At 35.8% G+C, this 23,828-nt stretch overlaps 1 protein-coding gene across 3 annotated transcripts in view; it reads left to right on the top strand.

Moving 5' to 3' along the window:
• Nucleotides 1-288: 288 nt before the first annotated feature.
• The window catches only part of TMEM38B (transmembrane protein 38B), a 45,942-nt gene continuing 22,402 nt past the window's right edge, over nucleotides 289-23,828 (top strand). The window contains exons 1-3 of one of the 3 annotated variants that reach the window (XM_019734144.2): nucleotides 330-510; nucleotides 8,667-8,814; nucleotides 13,319-13,475. In XM_019734144.2, coding sequence (XP_019589703.1) covers nucleotides 13,369-13,475 — 107 coding nt within the window. In that variant the 5' untranslated portion in view covers nucleotides 330-510; nucleotides 8,667-8,814; nucleotides 13,319-13,368. Of the gene's footprint in view, nucleotides 511-8,666; nucleotides 8,815-12,922; nucleotides 13,035-13,318; nucleotides 13,476-23,828 lie in introns of those variants that run through there. The other 2 variants (XM_019734143.3, XM_074330790.2) reach the window with 2 other exon arrangements.

The following is a 23,828-nucleotide window of genomic DNA, read 5'->3' as shown; positions in this document are numbered from 1 at the left end:
GTTCTTTATTCATTTTAAAAGTAATCAATGCACTAAATGTTAACATTAATAATGTATTTTTATTCATTATTTATGTTTTCTTCATCTGCCCATTCTTCCAGGTCTGGCACAGATCCCAGCACCGAGATGTCAGACCCTTATTAGGAGAACAGGTCTAGCCGTGCGAAACAGCGGGAGCCCTCTAACCCCGCCCATCCGCCCACTACTCGCTCGCCTTTGGCTCCCGGGACTCGCGGTCCCGCCCCTCCGCGCCGGCGCGGATGCCAGGGCGCACGCGCAGGGCTCCTCGAGGGCGCGCAGAAAAGCGCGCGGCCGCGGCTGCCCCTCCTCCAACTCTCACCGCGCAAGCCGGGAACTCGTCGACCCGGCTGCTTTGGTCGCCGTGGTCGGTCGTAGTCATGGATTCTCCGTGGGATGATCTGACCCTTGCCTTTTCTCGCACGTCCATGTTCCCCTTTTTTGACATCGCCCACTACTTGGTATCAGTGATGGCGCTGAAGTGTCAGCCAGGTGAGTGCGGGGCGCTGCGGACTGGCCCCCTGAAGGTCTCCGCTTCATCGTCGGGACCGCTAGGACTGGGTGAGCGGCGGAGCTGCCTCTATCCTAGAAAGTCCTGTAATCGAGTTGAAGGAGCGCCTAGAGTCGGCTCCACCGACCACTCCAGTACAGATGGGGAAACTGAGGCGGGGAAAGGCGGTGGCTCAGCTACTCGTCAAAGGAGGCGCGACCTGGGGTCCGCAACTCGTGGGGTTGGCCTGACAATCACGGGAAGAACTCCCCGGACAGGTGACTGAGAGGTGCTGCCGCTTGCCCGCCCAGCATTATGCGTGGTCTCCTGGTGGTGCTACCACTTCCTTGGAAAGTATTTAAAAGTCACCTGGGGACAAAGCTGCCAGAGAAGCAAGTCTGACATAGTCACCTGGGATAATTAATAGTTACGGACTCCTCTCCAGTTATGAAAGTTCTATGAACACTTAAAAAGTCTCAAGTAGGCACACCAACCAGGCATAACCTCGGTTTACTGCGCTTTGCTTTACTTGGCTTTACAGCTGTGGGCTTTTTAAAAAAAACCCAAAACAAAACAAAAAACAAAATGAAGGCAGGACCTCCCCCCCAGCAAAAAGATTACCACTCTTTGTATTGCCATACTCGTTGTATTGTGTTGGTCTGAAACTGAATCAGCAATGCCTCCAACGTATACCTATATTCCCTTTAAGGCAGGGTGCTACTACCTTGCTGAGCGTGTTAGACAAAATGATTGTTGAGAAGAGACTGGGTTCCTGTTTTCGATATATGAGTGACCTTGTACAAGAGTGAGTCATTTGGCACAGTTTCACTACCTGTAGAATGGGGATGTAGTCTTAATACAACATTTGGAGTTAGGATCAAGGAGCAATATTTGTATTTTTCTTGTAGTTTACATTCATGATATGTTTGCTCCCATATTGCTTTACTTTTGCAGTTACTTTCCCTGTCTCTTTGTTTTATTGATGGTCTCTTTCTGTGAGCTCGGGCATTTATTTTGTCTACTTTCTATGTGTTCTTGCTGCCTTTAATCTGCCTTGTCCTACAGAGTCAATGAGTTGAGGGCTTGAGAATGATGCTGTACCTCTTATGGACTACTGGTTATTTAAACCCTTGTACCTCAGAAACAGTTTTCATTTACATTGAAGTTTGTAGCCCAGTCTAAATCACTGTTTGGCAGAAGTTTTGATTTGGATAAGGGGAATATTACTGTATTAAATCAGTACAGGCCATATACGTAAGATACTACTTCCTTGATTGGAAAAGAAGTACATTTTCTTATTATGCCATATTCAGTAGTTGATATTTTCTTGTGTAGACTAAATTAGAGGTTCTCAAAGTGTGGCCCGGAACCCCTGGGGTTCCTGACACTTATTTGCAGGTCAAAATTATTTTCATAATAATATGCAGATGTTATTTGTCTTTTTCACACTCATTTTCCTGCAAGTGGACAATGGAATTTTCCAGAGGCTACATGACCAGTGATGCTATAACAGATTGAATACAGAAGCAGATACAAGAATCCGGCTGTCTTCTATTTGAAGCCAGATCTTAAAGAGATTTATCGTGTTTCCCCAAAAATAAGACCTAGCTGGACAATCCCCTCTAATGCGTCTTTTGGAGCAAAAATTAATATAAGACCCGGTCTTATGTAATACAATATAATGTAATACATGGTCTTATATTAATATTTGCTCCAAAAGACGCATTAGAGCTGATTGGCTAGGTCTTATTTTCGGGGAAATAGTACTAAAATATAAAACTGTGCCTTTTCTCATTAAGTGGTTTTTGCTTTGGAAGATAGTTATTTTCATAATGAATACATTATTTGTGTTAACATTTAGTGCACTTATTTTCAAAATGAATACATAAAAAAACTTTAAAAATTTTCCCATTTATAATTTCTAATATTCTAAATGTTGATACATGAAACCCACATAAGCGAAAGATCTTTGGGGGTCTTTGAGACATCTTTTTTTTTTTTTTTTTTTTTTTTAAAGATTTTATTGGGGAAGGGGAACAGGACTTTATTGGGGAACAGTGTGTACTTCCAGGCCTTTTTTTTTTTTTTTTCCAAGTCAAGTTGTTGTCCTTTCAGTCTTAGTTGTGGAGGGCGCAGCTCAGCTCCAGGTCCAGTTGCCGGTTGCTAGTTGCAGGGGGCGGAGCCCACCATCCCTTGCCGGACTCCAGGAGTTGAACCGGCAACCTTGTGGTTGAGAGCCCACTGGCCCATGTGGGAATCGAATCAGCAGCCTTCAGAGTTAGCAGCATGGAACTCCAACCGCCTGAGCCACCGGGCCAGCCCGAGACCTCTTTTAAAGTCAGGCTTTTTAAAGGTTTAATTTACTTATATTCACCCTTTTTAATATAAAATTCTACTGTCTTGGACAAACACAGACAGTCATGTAACCACCACCACAATCAAGATACAGTTCAGTTCATCACCCATCCCAGATTCCCACCTGCCCTTTTGTAGTCAGCCCTCCCCCAGCCCCAGGCAACCATTCATCTGCTCACTAGTTTTTTATTTATTTATTTATTTATTTATTTATTTATTTATTTATTTATTTATTTATTTTATTTGTTTTTTAATTAGTTTCAGGTGCACAAGACAGAGCAAAACTTAGACATTTATCATTTACATCCCTCACACTGTGTGAACCCCCCTCCCCCCATCCATCATCCCCCCATACGTTCCCAAAACCTCTCACCTTCCCCTTATCTCACTAGTTTTTAAGGAGTCCTGACGAGAGAAGTCTTGAGACCAAAAAATTTGAGAACCACTGGACTAATTGAATGCTATTACAGTATTGTACATGGTGTGAACAATATTTTATATTCTAGTGCCAGTACTTATAGACAGGTACAAGTGATAGAGTTCACACCAAGGAGTAGATCTATTTAAGCTCTTAACAGAAGTGTGTTAGACTGCCTTCTGCAGTACTGGCTTTTTATCAGTCTTAAATATGGTCATTCTAATGATCAGCAAACATAGTTACTAATGAGTTTGTACTTCTTACATTTATAGGCCATTTGTATTTCCACTTCTGTAAATCTGTTGAGTTGATCATATTTTTCCTATTTAAAATGAAATGTAATACGTTTAAAAAAAGACTCAACCTTTACATTCTTGGAATAAACTCTACTTGTTTGATGTATTATTTTAATTCAATAGGGATTTTGATTTGCTAATACATTACATAAATTTTTAGTTAAAATTGGAAACTTTTATCTATCCCCTGTGACTGAGTCTATAAAACTCAGATCTACAGTACAATACAACTGCAGTTCACCTATGTGCTGCCACCAGGGTTCTTCGTATTTTAATCCTCTCAGGTATGTTACTACTTGAGATTGTAATTTTTGGAATGTACTCTACCACTGCCAATACCTTACTCCCCACTTTCCTACCATTTACATTTTATGCCTAGATCTTAAATGCTAGTGGAGGCAACGGGTATAGGTGGATTCACTCTCTCTGTGGTGTAGATAAGGATAGCATCCCTTTTTTGTTTGGTTCAGCTTGTAGGCCTTCACATCCCAGGAAAGCTGATGCTTCCTCCGCTTTCCTTTTCCACGTGACTTGTGCTTCGTAAGCAAAGATATCAGGGTGTTCAATAAATTGGATTGTTTTTTCTTAATTTACCTTCATTTATCTTATAATTAACTTTAATTTCTCCTGAACCTTGGTATCTGGTTTTCTTTAGTTTTCAGTTTTGGCTGGTAGTATATAGGTTTTTGTTTTATTTTGTTTGTTTTCTATTTTCCTGGGCTTTGGAAGCTATTAGAAACCATTTTAACAAAGGTTTACATTTTTCATCTGTTTTCTCTCTTTTTTTATTTAAATCGTCATTAAAATAAACACATTTCTTCAATCCCACATTCATATTCAACTGCTATTTTTTGTAATACTTCCTGAAAATTTAATCTACAATTATTTCTACTTGATTTTAACACATAGAATCTATTATTTTACTCTTAATTCTCCCATCACTATTTTGGTAGCCTCTCTCAAATCAAACACAGTTCAATTAAGCAAATATTCATTGAAACTATTGCATATCAAGCATTATATTAGACGCTGAGGATAGCAAGACGAAGGATACTGTTAGAGTCCTGAAGAAATTCAACTGGGCTGTTGTCGTCACCTTTTTTTTTGATTGTGTCACAAAAGGTTGCACTACCTTCTCTACACAATAATAATATTCATTCATTTCAGATACATGCAAAACATTTCAGTATCGTAATTCTAATCCTTACACATCCCTCTTAGGTAGCTATTACTGAACTCATTTTGTAAATGAGGAATAATCTTAGAGGAACAAAATAGCCTTCCTTAAGTTGTGTGGTTGTTATGGAGCTAATTTTTGGGCAGATTCCAAAGTTTTCAGCTATTCTGTGCTCTCTTTGCAGGTTCATTTAATGTTCCTGGTTTCTCAATATTTAGCAATTTCTCAATAAGTTGTCCTTTGACGTTTTCTGGTTATTGACTATTTTCTCCCAGAATTTCTGTCATTTCCATATCATCAATCAGTTTCTACTTTGCTTTCAGGAATTAAATCTAGTTGTAAAGTTTGGCATTGTCCTTCCTCTAATTTATGGGCGATGAAAGGATTAATAAATCAAAAATTTTTCAATAGTGGGGATTCCAGAAAAATGGCAACATAGTTTTGCTATCTTTATGAATATCCATATAAAAACATACAGAAAAGTCCAAAATCATAAATGTACAGCGCAGTGAATTTTCACAGTGAACATCTATCCAGATAAAAATAGAACATTCATGATATCCCCAAGGCCCCCTTTGTTATATGATGCTTTTAAAGGTTCTGCCCAGTGTGGGGGTGGAAAAGGATGCCTCAGAAATACAGTCCATAATTTATTTCTGTGTGTTTAGAAAATCTTACTTAAATTGTTTTTCATGTTTTTCCTTTGGAAGGAAAATTAGAATATTTGAGTGACCTGATATAAAATATTGGTCACAGAGTGTGGTGTGGTAGAAAGAGCTCATAAAGTTAGGAGACTAGTGTTTAGTTCAGACTCTCTTACTAACTGGGTAGCTTGGGATATGCAATGAGTGAGCTGAACTAGGACACCAGCTGATCAGTCTCCCCTCCTCAGTCAGGAGTTTCAGTTTTGGCTCTAAAGAGCTCTTCTTCCAGGCTTCTAACTTTTAATAATTTCAGCTTATCCTTCGTTCCCCCAGCAGTGGTAACTGCTTTCTGCAGTTGATACCTCTATTATACGATAGTAATTACTTTTTATCTTTTCAACAATTTCCTACCTACCGTAGTTACTTCTTTTTTAAATTTATTTTTTAACCTACTTCTTTATATTAAACTCTTTCTGTTAAAATAACTGTTTTCTGTGTCTTGACTGGACTCTGACTGGTACAGAAACCTGGAGTTGAACTTCCCACTTTTTGGTTTGCATACGTCATATTAAGATATCTAAAGTACTGGTCACTTCCTGCCGGTTGATATACAGTCAGTATAATGTTTCTGGTGTAGTGAGCCAATGTGGAGTCTCATGCTCAAAATCTCTGTGGACTTTGTTGGAGAGCAGAAGAGTTGACATAGACCTGAGGCAAGACTGATAGTATACTCTTAACCTTGCCAGGTAAAAGCAAAGTGTTTCTGGGCTTCTTTGCAAATTAGTGTGGAGAAAAAAGCATTTGCTTACCTGGTTACAGGGGTTATGTTGATTTGTTCCAATAAAAATAGTGCATCTGGAATATCAGCTGCAACTGGAGTCACTACCTGTCTACATTTATGATAATCACAGTCATTCTCTAAATCCATTTGCCTTATGTATAGACCAAATAGGCAAGTTACATGGCACGTGATAGCTATCACCATTGTTTCATCGTTTGTTTTTGGTTATGGCACCTGTTTCTGTGGTATTGCTTTTTAAAAATATCTTGGTGAGGGGGTGGCCGGTTAGCTCAGTTGGTAGAGCATGGTGGTAATAACACCAAGGTCACTGGTTCAATCCCCGTATGGACCACTGTGAGCTGCGCCCTCCTTAAAAAAAAAAAAAATCTCGGTGGGAAGAAACTCTAGGGGCTTGTCCTTGACCACTCCTACCATAATGATCCTCACTTCGTGGATTCAAGAATCAATATGGGGTTTGTGCCAGTTGCCAAATATGTCTATTCTGGTTATACATTAAGGAACTAGGGAAATAATCATAGATGGGTTGTGGATTTTCTTGGCCCACTATGATTCAAATCTAATCCCAAAACTCCTTGAATCTATTGTGTCATGGATAATCTCTAAGACTCTGTTGCTTACATGATTCTTTTTTAAATTGTTTTGATGAGAAGCATACTTGAGGTATATCAGATTTTGTTGTTAATTTTTCTCTTCTTTTTAAGGAGATAAATCTATAAAGGGGAAAAACTAGGGCAAAAGTTCACTAATACGCAATTTAAAAATATTTAACATCTGGAGTTCGAGCTTTAACTCAAGGTAGGACAGATAATTTTTTTTTCCTCTTTTAAATGTCAGTGTGTTAAAAATAAAATAATGCATCCTAATTAACACATCTTGTTCCTTAACTAAAGAATACATCTTTTTAAAAAATTGAGTAGAAATTAAAAATATCATATAAACTACTTTTTCCTACCAAGTATTATTTATATGCTCTAAAGATATACAAGCTGTTCTGGTTAACTTTCTATATTTTCATAGATCAGTTTCACATTAAACTAATTCTGGTACCAGTATGATACATACAAAGGAATATAAGAATTGGAGAACTTTGTCGTAAGATTGCCTTATAAGATAACACTGTAAAATGTGTTACCGTAGTGTGTGTTCTGAAGAGAGTGTTATAGAAAGGCTTATTTGAGTTAGAGAAATTTTTCCGGGGGACATAATTTTGATAATTAGGCAAAAGGACTGATGTGAGGGCGACTCTTCTTTCAACTCTGTTCTTTTCCTTTTTTTAAAATCTAATAAAATCTTAGTTTCATGATTTAAGACTGTTGGGGTTATGAGTACTTTTTCAGTGCCATGATGTGCTGTTCTCATCCCAGCCTTGCAATAAGAACTCAGAAGTATCATATCTTGGGCTCAGAGAATTGAGTCAGAAGCAGCCCAAGGGTTGCATTTTGCCTACCTCTTTTCTCTGCTGTCAATGATCAATCCATTCAGCAGATAAATAGAGTGTCTGCCATGTACTAGGTACTAATATATGTTTTTATGTGTATTCTCTCATCTTAAACCCTATAAGTTATGTATTATTCCCATTTTATGAAAGTTGAAATTTAAGCCAAGAGAGATTAGAGAGCCTACAAAAAGGTCACAAAACTGATATGCAATCACAGTAGCCTCTCTCACTTGTAATATTGTAAAACTAGTAAAATTGTAATACAATGTGTTTGTGTGTGTGTGTGTGTGTGTGCGTGCATGCGCGCATGTATGTGTATGTATATATATGTGTATATATATGTGTGTGTATATATATATATATATATGTGTGTGTGTATATATATATATGACAGTGCAATTAAAGACACTCACTACAGAAAGTGACAAGAATGATGGGATAAGTGTTCGAAGCAAGGGGGCGTATTTTGATGGGGATTAATGGCAATGTGTCTTTTACTGTAATAAATTTTTTTTTAATTTAAACACCGTATTTTTTGATATGTGAAACCCTTATGTGCTCCTTTAAATCATGAAACCCTTGTGTGATATGGGACACCAAACAGTTAAGTTGTTGAGTTGACACCAAGATTAGTACTGGAGCCAGGATTTACACCTGTGCAGTTAAGCTCTGCAGTGCATACTCTGTATTGCCTTTCAACATCAGGATGACTCTATGTGGCTGCTGGTGTCCACTGACCAAAAGAAAAGATCGTGATCATCTACTGTGCTGACTGATCAGTGTTGTAATCAGTCACCACTCTGGGGCAGTCCTGAGCGGTGCCTATACATGCCTATGCTTAGATAGATAACAATATATGTGTATTAGAGATATGGTATGACATCTCACTAGAGGTTTGGCTCTCAAGACAGCATGACCATATATCATCAAAATAACTCTTGAAAATTCTTAGGTATAGGGGGAATTGCGACACTGGAGATTGACATCCTGTGTTTTAGTAAGTTTTTCATAACTAATTTGTCTTCCAGATTGGAACAGGTCACCATTTCTTGAGTTGTCACCAGATGTATGTCATTAAACCTTGACATCACTTCACTTGACAGGATGTGTACACCACAGAAAATTCACATCTGCCAACTCATGTTCACTCCTGGGCACATTTTCTTGTGTGGAATGGTGGGTTGCGCTATTTAAATTTTTATCTCTCTTTTTTCCCCCAAGCACGTATAGATGAATTCCCATGTTAATACAAGTATGATGATGTTAGTCTCCTGAATTCACACACACATTTGCATAGTTTTTGTTGTTGTTGTGTATAAGTAGTCCTTTCCCTAAGAGGTAACAACAGTTAACAGCTGGGGCGTGTATTATTGCAGACCTAGTTTTGTGCAGTGCCTGCATGTGTATCTGCCTGTAGAAATACGTAGTTTTCTGATTTCCACCCCCAAATGATTCTTACTGTATATCTTGTTGAAATACATATGGTTTTCTTTTTTGTCATGCCAATGCATGTACAGCTGCTACATTCTTCTGAATAAATGCATTGTATTCATCAGATTGGATGTGACATAATTTGTTAAATTTTTATTTAATGATACAATTAATAAATGAACATTTTATTTTGAAGAACCCAAATATAATTAAATAATATGATTAAATAAATTTAAAGCCCATTTGATCATTTTCGCTAATTCCAAGCTTTTCTCAAGAGATAATAAAGAGTTAATATTTTGGTGTATTACAGACCCTTTTTGGGCATTTCATGTTTATGTATATACCTGTAGAAATATACAGTGTTTGTATTTTTGCGCATAAGTGATTCCATACTGTAATATTATTGTTCAACATGATTGTACTGTGTTTCCCCGAAAATAAGACCTAGCCGGACAATCAGCTCTGATGCGTCTTTTGGAGCAAAAATTAGTATTAGACCTGGTATTATATTATGTTATGTTATGTTATGTTATGTTATGTTATGTTATGTTATGTTATGTTATTTTATGTTATAGTATAGTATATGTGCCCAGGTCTTATAGTAAAATAAGACCAGGTCTTATATTAATTTTTGCTTCAAAAGATGTATTAGAGCTGATTGTCAGGCTAGGTCTTATTTTTGGAGAAACACGGTATTTGGTTCTTTGTTTTTAATAACAGCATGTCTTGGGGATCTTCCCATGTTGACATTGATCTACCCCACTCTTGAATTGCTCCTGTATAGTATTGCATAGTACAAGTGATCATGGTTTGTTAACTGTTTCTCTGATGATTGTCATTTAGATGTATTTCATTTTTTCCACAGCATTATAAACAATACTGCTTTAATATTCTTGCATGAAGCTCCTTGGACACCTGAGTCAGTTTTAAATTTAAAATTTTAATTGATATTGCTAAATTGTTCTTCCAAATAGTTTTACTTGTTCACACTTTCACAAGAGTATATGAATTTCTTCACACTTTTGCCCATTTTATGTTTTTTACCCTTGCCGATTTATTAATATAATCTGTAATTTTTTAATTTTTATTTTGCTAAATGAATGTGTGTGAAATAACATCTTGTTTTATTTTGTTTTTCCTAGATTACTGAGTGGAGGACTTTTTTTTTTTTTTGGTATGTTTATTAGTCATTTATAGTTCCTGCTTTGTGACTTGCCCATTTTTCTATTCTCTTTGTTGTCTTTTTCTGTTGATTTGTTGGAATTTGCCTTATGTAGATCGAAAAACATTTTATCCCAGTCTTGTCATAGAGAAGGTTTAAATTTTCATGAAATCACATTTGTAAATCTTTTTCCTTCATGGCTTTATTCAGGTTAAGTACTTTTCTTTCTGTTGATAAATTGCTGGATTTTTTTTTTTTTTTTAAGGAGTGTTGAATTTTATCAAGTGATTTTTACTGTCTGACTAAAGGAGTGATCATAATAATTTGTTAATATAGTGAATGATTTTAATGAATTTTTGAAGCGTGAACCTTCCTTAAATTCTTTGGATAAAATGTATTTGGTCATGATTTATTATCCTTTCAGAAAACTACTGATTTCAATTTGTTATTAATGTATTTGTGCATTGTACTATATAAGTTATATAGAATTTTTCTTAATATATCTCTTTAATGTATTGACTAGATTGGGCATGAACGGAAACAGTAGGTGGGGAGATTGTTTATAATAACCATCTACTAGGAAAACTGGTACTAAGAGCCTGAACAGAGTATTTTAAAGGTGCCCCAAATCACCCATGTCTTAACAAAATGTTTCTAATCTTGACTTATATAAAGAACGAAAGATATGGTTTATGATGATCGTGATTGAGTATGAGTAATGATAAATTATAGAAAATTATGAAATTATTAACTCATAAGAATTGTAGTATCTTTTTCCTTTTTTTCTTTCTTCCTCTCTCCCTCCCTCTTTTCCTTCCTTCCTATCACTTTCCCTTCCTCCTTCCTCTCTCATTCTCTGCTTTTTCTTCTCTTTTCTTTCTTTCTTTTTTTTTTTTTTTTTTTTTAAGATTTTATTGGGGAAGGGGAACAGGACTTTATTGGGGAACAGTGTGTACTTCCAGGACTTTTTTCCAAGTTAAGTTGTTGTCTTTTCAATCTTAGTTATGGAGGGTGTCATTCAGCCTCAAGTTGTTGTCCTTTCAGTCTTAGTTGTGGAGGGCGCAGCTCAGCTCCAGGTGCAGTTGCTGTTGCTAGTTGCAGGGGGCACAGCCCACCATCCCTTGCGGGAGTCGAAACCGGCAACCTTGTGGTTGAGAGGACGCCCTCCAACCAACTGAGCCATCTGGCAGCTCACAGCTCAGCCCAAGGTGCCGTGTTCAATCTTAGTTGCAGGGGGCAGAGCCCACCATCCCTTGAGGGACTCGAGGAATTTAACCAGCAACCTTGTGGTTGAGAGCCCACTGGCCCATGTGGGAATCGAACCGGCAGCCTTCAGAATTAGGAGCATGGAGCTCTAACTGCCTGAGCCACTAGGCTGGCCCTGCTTTTTCTTTTCTTTATAATTTTTGATGTTGGTGTTATGTTGTCTCATAGAATGATTTAAGTTTTTCTCCTTTGCTAAACTCTGTAATGGTTATAATAGCATAAAAATGAGCGATCCAAAATTATTTGGTGAATGTTTCTTGGTGAATGTTTTCCAATTAATTTATCTGAGTCTAGCAGTTTTTTTTTTTTTAAAGCTGCTGTTGTGTTTTTTTTTTTTAAGATTTATTGGGGAATATTGGAGAACAGTGTGTTTCTCCAGGGCCTATCAGCTCCAAGTCGTTGTCCTTCAATCTAGTTGTGGAGGGCGCAGCTCAACTCCAGGTCCAGTTGCCATTTTCAATCTTTAGTTGCAGGGGGCGCAGCCCACCACCATGTGGCAATTGAACTGGCAACCTTGTTGTTGAGAGTTTGCTCTCTAACCAACTGAGTCATTCGGCTGCCCCTCTGGCAGGCAGCTCAGCGGCAGGTTGTTGTCTTCAATCTAGTTGTGGAGGGCGAGCTCACTGGCCCATGTGGGAATCGAACCGGCAACCCTGTTGTTCAGAGCTTGCACTCTAACCAACTGAGCCATCTGGCCACCCCTAGCAGTTTTCTTAAGATAGATGTTTGACTGCCTTGTAATTTTTTCCATAGTTATTTGTATGTTTAGATTTCTATCTGTTCTTAAGGGAATTTTGCTAATTTATGGTTTCTTAGAAAATTGCCCATTTCAACTACATGTTCACCTTTTTCAGATTAAATATATGCTGTTTTCCTATAATTAAAAACTCTAAAATTATTATTTTTTCTTCTGATGTTATGCATTATTTTCATTTTCCACTTCTCCACCCTTTTCTCAGACTTGCTGAGCAATGGTCTGTTTTATTGGTCTTTTCCATTCGAGGATATGATCTAGGATGTGCATTGCATTTAGTTGTTTTCTTTTTAATGTCGTTTAATCTGGAACATTTTATCAATCTTTTTTGTGTTTCTTGACTTTGACATTAAAGTATAGACCAGGTATTTTTTTTCTTTCTCAGAATAGCCCTCAATTTAGGTGTATCTGATTAGATTAGTTCAAGTTATACATTTTTGGTAGAAATAGCCAGAAGTAATGATGTGTTCTTAGCGCATTGTATCAGGAGTCATCTGATGTTTGTTTACAGTGATGTCTGCAAGGCCTTCTGCACTTTAAAGTATTATTTCCCTCTGTAATTAATAAGTAATTTGTTAGGAGGCATTTTGAGATGATGTGAGTATCTGTTCCTCATCAACTTTCCACCTTTGGTTTTATTTTTTTATTCTGTTTCTAGTCTGTTTTGTTGAAAGATTAGTTTATTTCAGCTTTTATTTTTAAAAGTACTTAAGATTATAAATTTTTCTTAGTATGTCTTTTTAACATATCGACTGGGTTAGGAATGAAACGAAACAGTAGGTGGGGAGATTGTTTATAATAATCAACTTCTAGGAAAACTGGCAATAAGAGCCTGAACAGAGTGTTTTAAAGGGGCCCCAAATCACCCATGTCTTAACAAAATGTTTCTAGTCTTGTCTTCAATAAAGAACAAAAGATACCGTTTATAATCATTGTGACCAAGATGAGTAATGATAGGTTACAGAAAATTACGAAACTAAGTTTATTTCTTTAGTGCCAGTGGTATCTTGGGACTTGTTTAATATACAGCTATCTCAGACTGTATTTTTATTTTATCATTTCAGGAGCAGCGGCAGAGGCATGGAAGAATCCTTTTTCAAGTTGGTTTACTGCTATGCTCCACTGCTTTGGTGGGGGAATTTTATCCTGTGTACTGCTTGCGGAGCCTCCATTGAGGTTTCTTGCAAACAACACTAATGTATTACTGGCATCTTCAATCTGGTAAGCTGACATTATGATGAATGTTTTAACAATTGTTTTATAAATTATTAGTAAGTGAAATGTTTTTCTTTAAAAAAACATTTTATGTCCTTTAAAAGTTAATGCATGTGCAAGGGAAGGGACCCAAATAATCCCAAAGGTTTTAAGTGTGAAGTCTGTCTCTTTCCACTCTTCTCCCTCATCCTCTCACAGAGGCAATCATTCTTACCATTGTCTTCTGTATCTTTAGTGGAAGCATTTCAAAGTATGAAAGGGCATCAAATATTTGGCCGCAAACAGTTTATCTTGTGAACCTAACCCATACACGCAGATACACTACAGGATAAAATCCAGAATGTGAGCAACTACACAAAAAGTCCAAGTGATTATGATTCACGTACAGTAATTGTTCTTGTCATACTCTTTGTGGGATTTTTCAGCGCCTTGTGAGATTTAACCTTAATTTGTTTTGAATTTAGTTTTCAAGAACACAAGAAATGTTATTAGAAATTGCTTTGAATTCTTGCAAATCAAATGTAGTTATCCTTGAGAGGATAGATTCATCAAATTTTAAATAAGTGTAATACAGATCGGAGTGCTTTGTTATATATAAAGCGAACACTGGTTTGATTAAAAGCCATATCAATGAAATTTATAACGTGTTAGAAACATGTTATATTTAAAATTCATTTTTATTGTGATACCTTTTAAATTAATGTGTAACTAATCATAAAAGGGAATGTTATAAATAGTAGTAGCAATGGAAAAAAGTAATAATAGTGAGAACCTATAGCAGTGAAAACGAGTAGGAGTAGAAGAATAAATTTGATAGCTAATATTTATTGAGTTGTTACCATATGTTCTCTAAATTCTTTATATTCATTTTTTATATTTAATCACAGGAGTTCTATGAGGTAGCTATAATAATTAAATTATTCCCATCTGACAAATGATAAAATTGAGGCATAGAAAAACTTGGCTGAAATTTTCATTTTTAGTAAGTGTTTAACCAGGATCAAAACCAGAAAGTTTGACTTTAGAGGCTTGACACTTAATAGCCACTGTCTCTCCAATGGTTAGAGATTTGTTTAACCATTAATTACAGTAGTTTGACCATTAAGCATATATTCTTCCAGTTGCTATGTGTTTTGAAAGACTTCCTCAAGGACTCTTATTTCTGTAACAATATTTTAAAAAAATATTAGCATTTTGGAGAAGTTTTAAATGTGTTTCAGATGCTGAAACTGTATAAAAAGTAGGATATCCAGAATCTGACACTTTCCATCACTTCCACTTCGACTCCTACATACTAATTACCACTGTTTCTTGCATGGACAGTTGCAGTAGCTTCCTAAGTGGTCTAGCTGGTTTTTTCATTATCCCCTGAGTCTGTTCTTCATATAGCAGACAAAGTGATTATTTTAAAAGTAAGTTAGAACATACTAGTCCTATGCTCAATAGTTTATCTTAGCTAAGAACAAAATCCAAAACACTTAACGTGGCCTATAATGTGGCAGAATCTTCCCTCCCACTCTCTTTGATGTGATGTCTTCCCACTCTTCTCCTGCACGGTCTGCGCAGCCACATTGGCTTTGCCGTTTCTTGAACACTTGAGATGTCCTCCTACCTCAGTGCCTTTGTGCTTGCTGTCTTCTTTCTATAATGGTTTTTGCCCAGAAGGGCCATATTTTTTCAGAGAGGTTGTCCCTGACTGAAATAACACCTCCTCTGCCGTGACTCTCCCATCATCGTTCTTCATTCTTCTCAGACTGATTACTACCTGACATATTATCTGTTCATTTCTTTTCATGTTGGTTTGTCTCACTCCGCTAGCATAACAGCCCATCAGAGCAGGGGCTTTGTTTTATTAACCATGTACCAAGAACTTTCTAGGTTCAGTAAATACATTGCTAAAGGAATGGGGCTGCTGTGTATTGTTATCTAAGGGATTTCTGTACATTTGAGTCGCAATGAATTTCAGGTGTTCATTAGTTGATCCCTTAAATGAAATAAACTTGTTTTTCTATAAATATATGCTTTCTTGGCTTAAACTAAAAGGTATGTTAGAAATGGAAAATGAGAAATGCATTTTTATAGAGGTTTAGTAGTATAGTATTTAATTATTTGTTAACCTCAGATCTTTTATTATCCCCCTTTTATATACCATGTTTCCCTGAAAATAAGACCTAGCCGGACCATCAGCCCTAATGTGTCTTTTGGAGCAAAAATTAGTATAAGACCTGGTCTTATTTTAATATAGTATAAGACCAGTCTTATATAGTATAATGTAATATAATACCGGGTATAATATAATATCTAATCTAATCTAATATAATATAGTATAATACTGGGTCTTATATTAATATTGCTCCAAAAGATGCATTAGAGCTGATGGTCCAGTGAGGTCTTATTTTCGGGGAAACATGGTAATAGGAAATTGAGTCTGAGAGGGTTAGTAAATGGCAGAATATGGATTTCAACTCAGCACTGTGAGCTTATTAAGAGGAATTTTCACTATAAACAATATGTATTTTTAAATTAAAACATTTCAATTAATACTGACTGGGTACAAAAGAATGTAAAATACGTGAAAAGTATAAAGAGTTGTGATATAATAAAAACTTGTGTATCCATCATTCAAATTAAGAAAAAATTTCCATTTAAAACATCTTTAAATTATAAAGTGAAAATTCAGAAAACCAAAAAAAACAAATACATCGTCTAATGAATTATTGTAAGGTATGTCATTGTAACCACTGCTGAAGTCGACAGAGCGTTGCCCTCCATTCTAAAAGAGCCTTCTGTTGTGTCTCATTCCAATCACAACCCCCTTCCCACCTTAAATAACCATTACAGTAGCACACCATTATCCTAACTTCTATGATAATCACTTCCTTCTTTCTTTATTTATTTTTTTATTGTGGAACAGTGTGTACTTCCAGGACTTTTTTCCAAGTCAAGTTTTGTCCTTTCAATCTTAGTTGTGGAGGGTGCCGTTCAGCTTCAAGTTGTTGTCCTTTCAGTCTTAGTTGTGGAGGGTGTAGTTCAGCTCCAGGTCCAGTTGTTAATTGCAGGGGGCGCAGCCCACCATCCCTTGCGGGACTCGAGGAGTTGAACTGGCAACCTTGTGGTTGAGAGCCCACTGGCCCATGTGGGAATCGAACTGGCAGCCTTCGGAGTTAGGAGCACGGAGCTCCAACCGCCTGAGCCACCAGGCCAGCCCTCCTTCTTTTTTTTTAATTTTTTTTTTCTTATTGGGGAATACTGGGGAACAGTGTGTTTTTCCAGGGCCCATCAGATCCAAGTCATTGTCCTTCAATCTAGTTGTGGAGGACACAGCTCCCTGGCCCATGTGACAATCGAACTGGCAACCCTGTTAAGAGTTCACATTCTAACCAACTGAGCCCTCCGGCCGCCTTGATAATCACTTCCTTGCATATTTTTATTTTGTCATCCATGTGTTCATCCATAGACACTATAATTTAGTCATGCCCATAACAAAATTTGATGTCTCTTAAATCTCTTTTATTTTATAGGTTCCACCTCCATTCCTTTCTTTCCCTTATAATTTATCTCTTGAAGAACCAGAGCCATTTGCCATGTAGAGTTTTCCATAGTCTGGAGGTTGCTAATTGCATACTCATGGTGTGTATCATTATGTTCCTCTGTTCTTTGTATTTCCTGAAAATTGGCAGATGGATCCAGAATCCAATTCAAATTCAGGTTAGATCCGTTTAGTAAGACCGTAAGAGGCCCAAAATGTCTGATTAGTTTTCTGTTTATTGACATTAGCACTCTTTTACACTTACTGACTAAATTAATTGGGAATTGTAAAATTTTAATAGTCTAATATTATCTTTTCTTCTTTTGTATTAGTTGGGATAGTATTATAAATTATAATTCCCACTAATCATCTATTATTTGGTTACCCATTTGTACAGTTCATCTAGGAAAGGCAGGATAAATACCTGATATTTTTCCCTTTATTTACTGGTTTTCAGGATAATGAATTGGTCCTCTGCCATTCTCCAAAGGTGACCCCCTTTTTTTTTTATATGAACCCATGGATTTAAGCATATTTCATGGTTTCAATAAATTGCAGTTATTGTTTTCATTGAAGCTCAAATTGTTCCATTTTTGGCTAGTAGAAACTTCTTCAGATTGCTCCTGAGGCTTTGATTAGCTTCCTTGATACTTACTATAAGATTAATCTCACATTTTTCTTATGGAATCACTCATTTCTCTAGTAGGTTTTTTTTTTGTGTGTGTGTGTGAGAAGTAGCATTTCGAGACTGCAGTCTGAGATGTTTATTATTACTGGATTGATTGTTGTTTCTAAGCCTTTTCAGTGTACAGAGCTAGGAAACAATAAGGATGAAATAACTCATGAGTTCATACTGGAATGTCTAAATCAAATACAAGACCATAGAGCTTTCTTTGTTACATATGTATCTCTTTTCTTCCACATTAAGAATTTTGGTTCTGAAGGGCATAAGATATGATAGCATTAGAATATTCCAACATTACTCACTTATTTTTTTCCTCTTTTATGCACACAATACACAATAATTTTGGTTTAATGGTACTAGTACTACCACTCATATGATTACTGAAAACATCAATTTTTTTTGTATGTACACTTTTTATTTTCTTCCCATTTTTAAAATAGATGTACTGCACTGTCATAGTGACAGCTATTACATACTATACACTCTTCTTAATCCTCATTCAGTCTTAATTTTATAGCTAACTGTATAGTTACTGCTTATCATCAATCCTTATGTCTTTGTCCTGCTAGTAATTTGGGTTGTCTGAAGCTTATTCTGTAGTAGATTCTTCAGTAACTGAATTCTCACATGCTGATAAGTTTGTCTGTGTCTTTTGTACTTGAAAGTGAGTTTTACTGTCTACATATATAAAATCGATTGGATCATACTTTTCTATCTTTGAGTATTTTAAGTATGTTACTCCATTTTCTTGTGCCATAAAGCATTCCTGTGAAAAGTCTGACGATCATTTAATTTTCTTCCCCTTATAAGTCACATAATTCTTTTTTTCTATGTGCCCAAAACATTTTTTTCCATTAAAATCTAATACTTTAAATTAAATATACCTTGATGGTATTCATTCTGGGTCAGTATTCTTAGGTATGTGGTATGTTCTTTTTAGTAGCTACACATTTTTTTTTTTTTTTTTAGTTTCAGGTGTACATTAGTAACTATTACTAACGTAATAGTTAGACATTTATCATTTATAGCCCTCACACAGTGATAACCCTCCTCCCTCATCTACTACCCCTCTGACATCGCATACAGCCATTACATTTCCACTGTCTATTCCTAATGCTGTGTTCCACTTGTATCTATATGTAAAATTATAGTTGACATTCATTATTGTTCAGCTTCAGCTTCAGGTGTACAGTGCAGTGATCAGGCATCTACATCATCCCTGAGGTGGTCTCCCTAATGGGACAAGTGTCCATCGGATACCCTACAAAATCTTTATGACGTTATTGATTACATTCCCCAAATTGACTTTTGTCAGTTCCCCGTGGCAATCTTGTGGTTACCAATTGTGCTTTCTAATCCCCTCACCTTCCCCTTATCTGCCCCCATCTAGCAACCCTCAGTTTTTCCTCTATGTTTCTGATTAGTTCATTCATTTATTCTTTTCTTTAGATTCCACATATAAGTGAGATCATATGTATTTGTCTTTCTCTGTCTGATTTACACACATTTTTTTTAATTGATAAAGTTATTTTACTATTTGTGTTCTTTCCTTTCTTCAGGAACTCCTATTATTGGTATATTGTCTCTTTGCCTTTCTCCAATGAACCTTTTTATCTTTTTTAAAATTTTAAATGTTTTTTCGGTTCACATTCTATTTTTTGAAGGCACTGTTGTATTTATTTCTCTTTGTTTTCCTTCTAGTTTGGTCTTCATTAGTGAATTTTTTCTTTCTTATTTTTAACCTGCATATTTTATCCTTAGTTCTCAGTTTTTCTAATTCTGATGTATTTTTTTTTTTTTAGTGTGTTGTTCTTACTTTTTTAATGACTTAGCTTGTTTTGAAATAGTAGTTGTAGTTTGGGTCTGTTTTATGGATATACTTTCCTGAGTGCTTTCACTGTCTGTAGGGATTTATTCTGTTTTTTTTTCTTATAATGAATTCATATGGGATTTGACCTTGATACTTTTCTATAAAGTTATTAATTTTTATGGGGAATTAAGTTTCTTTAACTTCTAGCATAAGGTGGAATTCAGGAAAGATTTTATGACTTCATAGAGCTCCACCTCTGTTGTTTTTATATAGTGTTCAAAAGATGATGGCCTGGATTCTGATATTTCCTAGGTCTTTTCCTTTGTACAAGTTTGTTCTAGAGTTTGTCTTTTTTCTGTTGTTCTACTATATTCGGTGTTGATTCTATATGCTGTTTCTTCTCATTATGGGGCTTGTTCTAGAAGACAGGCCAGACGGATCAGTTTTGAAAGTTCTTGGGGACTAAATTGATCCAACCCCTTCAGACCTTCTTATCATGGACCTCCCAGTTTCAGCTATTGTTTTCCAAATTGGCCTGCTGTGCTTTCTAGTGAATACCCATCAGCTGTTCTGGAGTTGTTTTGTTCCTGGGTCCATTAAGTGGCCCCTTGTTGTTTTGTTTTCTTTTTCCTGCCAAGCAGTGTAGGTCTTGTAGGTCTTGGTGAATTGTCTCTGCCCACCTCCATTTTGGGATTTGAAGGGATACCTTGTCACATAGTTCTGTTGTAAGTGTTGTGAATGGGATTTTGGTTTTGCTATCTAGGTGCCTTGTCTGCTTTACGTGGGGATTTGAAGAGATCAAAATCTTTGCAGCCACTGCTGCTATCATCCTCCCAGAACCCTTGCCATTAGTTTTGACGTCCCCTGTGAGTGCACTCTATGTTCACATGACAAAATTGCCTAATGACAGTTCTCAGACTGTATCCCCATCGTTGAGTGACACATGACTGTATGTAGTTCTCTGGGACTTGTCTTTTTCACTCAATATTATGATACTAAGATTTATCTGTGTTTTTGTATGTAGTACATTCCCTCTCACTGCTATATAATTCATTATTTATAGTATCTATTTTTGTTTATTCTTCTGATGAGCATTTTTACTGGTTCGAGTTTTCTTGGTCTTTACAAAACAATGGAAACCACTGATGTAGTATTTACTATGTCCCAGACACTTTTCTAGGTACATATATTATCTCACAAGAACCCTGTAAAGTAGGTACTATTTTATTCTCATTTAGTAGATGATGTAACTGAGGCCAGAAGAGTTAAATAACGCCCAAGGTATCAACAGATATCTGGTGGTTGGAGCCAGACTTCAAACCTAGGATATCTAGTCCTTTAGTCTACACTTATGTTGTAGATTGTTTTGGACTCTGGAAATACAAATGTCATCTCTGTTCTCATAGACAATATAAAAAAATGATACTTGCTTAAAACAGCATATTTTACTATTTTCTTTTTTAAAGTTTAAATGTTGAGAATGTATTTGTAATCTTTGCTCATCTGATTTTAATTTGAAAGAAAAAATTATCTTTGGAACATATGTTAAACTCGAACAAGCTAAACTAAGGGATTCTGTGAGTGCACTTACTAGAAAGGTCATTTTTAGTACAATCACTGGAAATGCTCACATCTGGAGATTAGCACCATCTACTGGCAAAGGGAGACAACTGTTTGGAAGGCAGTGTACACTTTTGTAGGATTTTTCTTTTTGAAAACTTTCTGGAGGAAATACATATTTTGTAATTTTTCTTTGTATTGATTTTTGTATCCCAGTTTGTTTTCCTTAAATTTCCACATATCTGTTATATAATGCATATTTGTATAATTGAGTGCATTTTTATGAGGAAAAATACAATAATAGGTATAGTTTTACAGATCTGTCATCTTGCAATAGTTTTTTTCAAAGCATATAAAGTTATTAATTTGTTAGAGTAGTAAGAGCAAAGCTGTCATATTGGACTAATGTGAACTGTATTTAGTGAATAGTTCTGTTTTGGCTTAGGTAAGTAATACTGTCTTTGATAGTCAGAGCGGTGGAATTAATAGAGTGAAAACAGTTCTCAGTGACTAACCATAGGAAACTTCTTTCTGCTCAACTCTTAGTATTAACCTAATTTCTACTTTTATCTTTCCTAACTAAACTGGTTTAGCTTTCATTTGTCAGTGGCTTAGCATCCTGTTTGTATCCTATTTTAGACTAACTTCTGTTATTTAGCACTATTCTTTGTCATTTTTTTCCTCTTCATTAACCTAAGTGACTTAAAAATGTATGAGAAGTCAATTGACTTCTCATTCAATTTCTTGTCTAATAGATTCCATTTCTTCTTCTTTTCTGATATGTTTTCTTTAGGTGCTTTACAAGTTAAGATTCCTTACATGTAACAATTTTAGTTAAAGGGGAAATGATAATTTTTACAGAAGGAGGGACATGAAGATTGCTTAATGAGTGTTGGTTGAGTGATTCATTAAAGGAATTTTAAAAAGCTAATTTGTGGCACAGCCGGATGGTTCGGTTAGAGCACGAGGTCTCAACAACAAGGTTGCCGGTTCAATTCCCGCATGGGATGGTAGGCTGTGTCCCCTGCAACTAAAGATTGAAAACGGCGACTGGACTTGGAGCTGAGCTGTGCCCTCCACAACTAGACTGAAGGACAATGACTTGGAGTTGATGGGCCCTGGAGAAACACACTGTTCCCCAATATTTCCCAATAAAATTTATTTAAAGAAAAAAAAGCTAAACTTGTGTTATAGAGAAGGAATGGTTGGTTAGGGAGTCATTGGTCTGATATATTTACTTGTAAGTCTACTGAGCACCATGAAGAATTGTTCTTTTCCCCTGTGACTATTTAATACTTGAAACAAAAACTGTTTTAAAATATTAGCTTATTATAGGTCTACTTTAGAAATAGCTTATTAAATAGAATATTTATTAAAAAATAGGAATAGTTACAACTTTTAGATCGTATGCCATAATGTCACATAGTTGAATATAAAAAGTCCAAGATTGCTTTTGTAATACTATAGGTTTTTAACTATTGTTGAAGATAGTCTCAGTGTAGAGAATGAAAATGGGATCATTTGTGTTTTTTGTTTTTGTTGTTTTACTTTTGAAACCAAATCCCCCTTTCTTAATCTGATTTACAGTGGATACCAAAATATTTTTATTTTATTTAAAAATACATTTTAAAATTGTTTATTTAAGTGAAACTCATTCTCCCTCGCCCCCCCCCCCCCCCCCCAGTACCCAACCGACTTCCTGGAAATCTGTTACTTAAAGAAAAAATTTTATAGAGGCTTTGAAAATATTATAATGAACATGTAAAATTTTTAAATCTACCAGTCATTTTCAGAAAGCTTTTTGCTATGAGATAATTTATTCCTTTTTCTCAAGCTCTTTTAATTATCAACTGATTCTTTGATAAATATTTTGTATTTTGCCTCCAGATTAATTGTAAATAAATGATTTAATTCAGGACTACTTTTCACCATACTGAGTGAAGGGATAAGACGAATGATTCTTGCCATCTAAGGACTATTATAATTTATTATGAGCATTGCAGCCTTTATATGTTATAAAGAAAAACGTATAATAAAGAACTATGTTGAGGCATAGGAACCAATTGTTTTAGTTGTACAGAGCCATTAGAATTTTTTCTGAACTGAGAATATTAAATAAAACAAAACTCTCAGAGTCAGTGTATACTAGTATTTGAGTGGGACCTTAAATAATAGGAAGGAATTGGTAAGTGGAGACAAAGAGGAAAGAGTACCTCAGGCTGAACAAACCATTGCCTCTTGTAATGGATCTCTGAAGCAGTATTTTGGCAAATAGATTTCATATTCCATGAATACTTTTGGGAATTACTACTTTATGAATCATGAATTGCAGTAAGATTAACAACTTCTTTTAGAAGAAACATAATACTTCTTTTCAGGCAGTATATGCCACATCACTCCATTAGAAAGAAGATACGTTCTGCTTTAAGCACAAAATTATCTGCCAGAGAGTATTTTAGGGATGGGGGTGGGGGGAAGTAGTGTGTTTTCCAATTTAACACTACTGCTAAACTGTTTGAACAGATGCTTAGAACAAGTGAAGCTTCAAAAAAAAAATAATTCACCTGAGGATGAGTGAATTATTTTCAAACTAATATCACAATTTAATTGGTTAAAACTTAAGCTTACTCAACTAAATGGAAGAACAAGCTTTATATTCTTTCAGCTGTATGAAAATATGTGTTTCCTTAATACAAATCTCTCTCCTTGAGAACTTTGTATAGGTTACAGTTTATGTACTGCACAAAGGAGCACGGGTGAAGATGTTAGTGGGGT

This window comes from Rhinolophus sinicus, chromosome 16 (genome assembly GCF_057876585.1).
Source record: "Rhinolophus sinicus isolate RSI-liver-muscle chromosome 16, RSI-T2T, whole genome shotgun sequence".
In the NCBI taxonomy this organism is placed as follows: domain Eukaryota; kingdom Metazoa; phylum Chordata; class Mammalia; order Chiroptera; family Rhinolophidae; genus Rhinolophus; species Rhinolophus sinicus.
The sequence above is the reverse complement of the archived record's forward strand: the minus strand, read 5'-3'. Positions and strand labels throughout refer to the sequence as shown.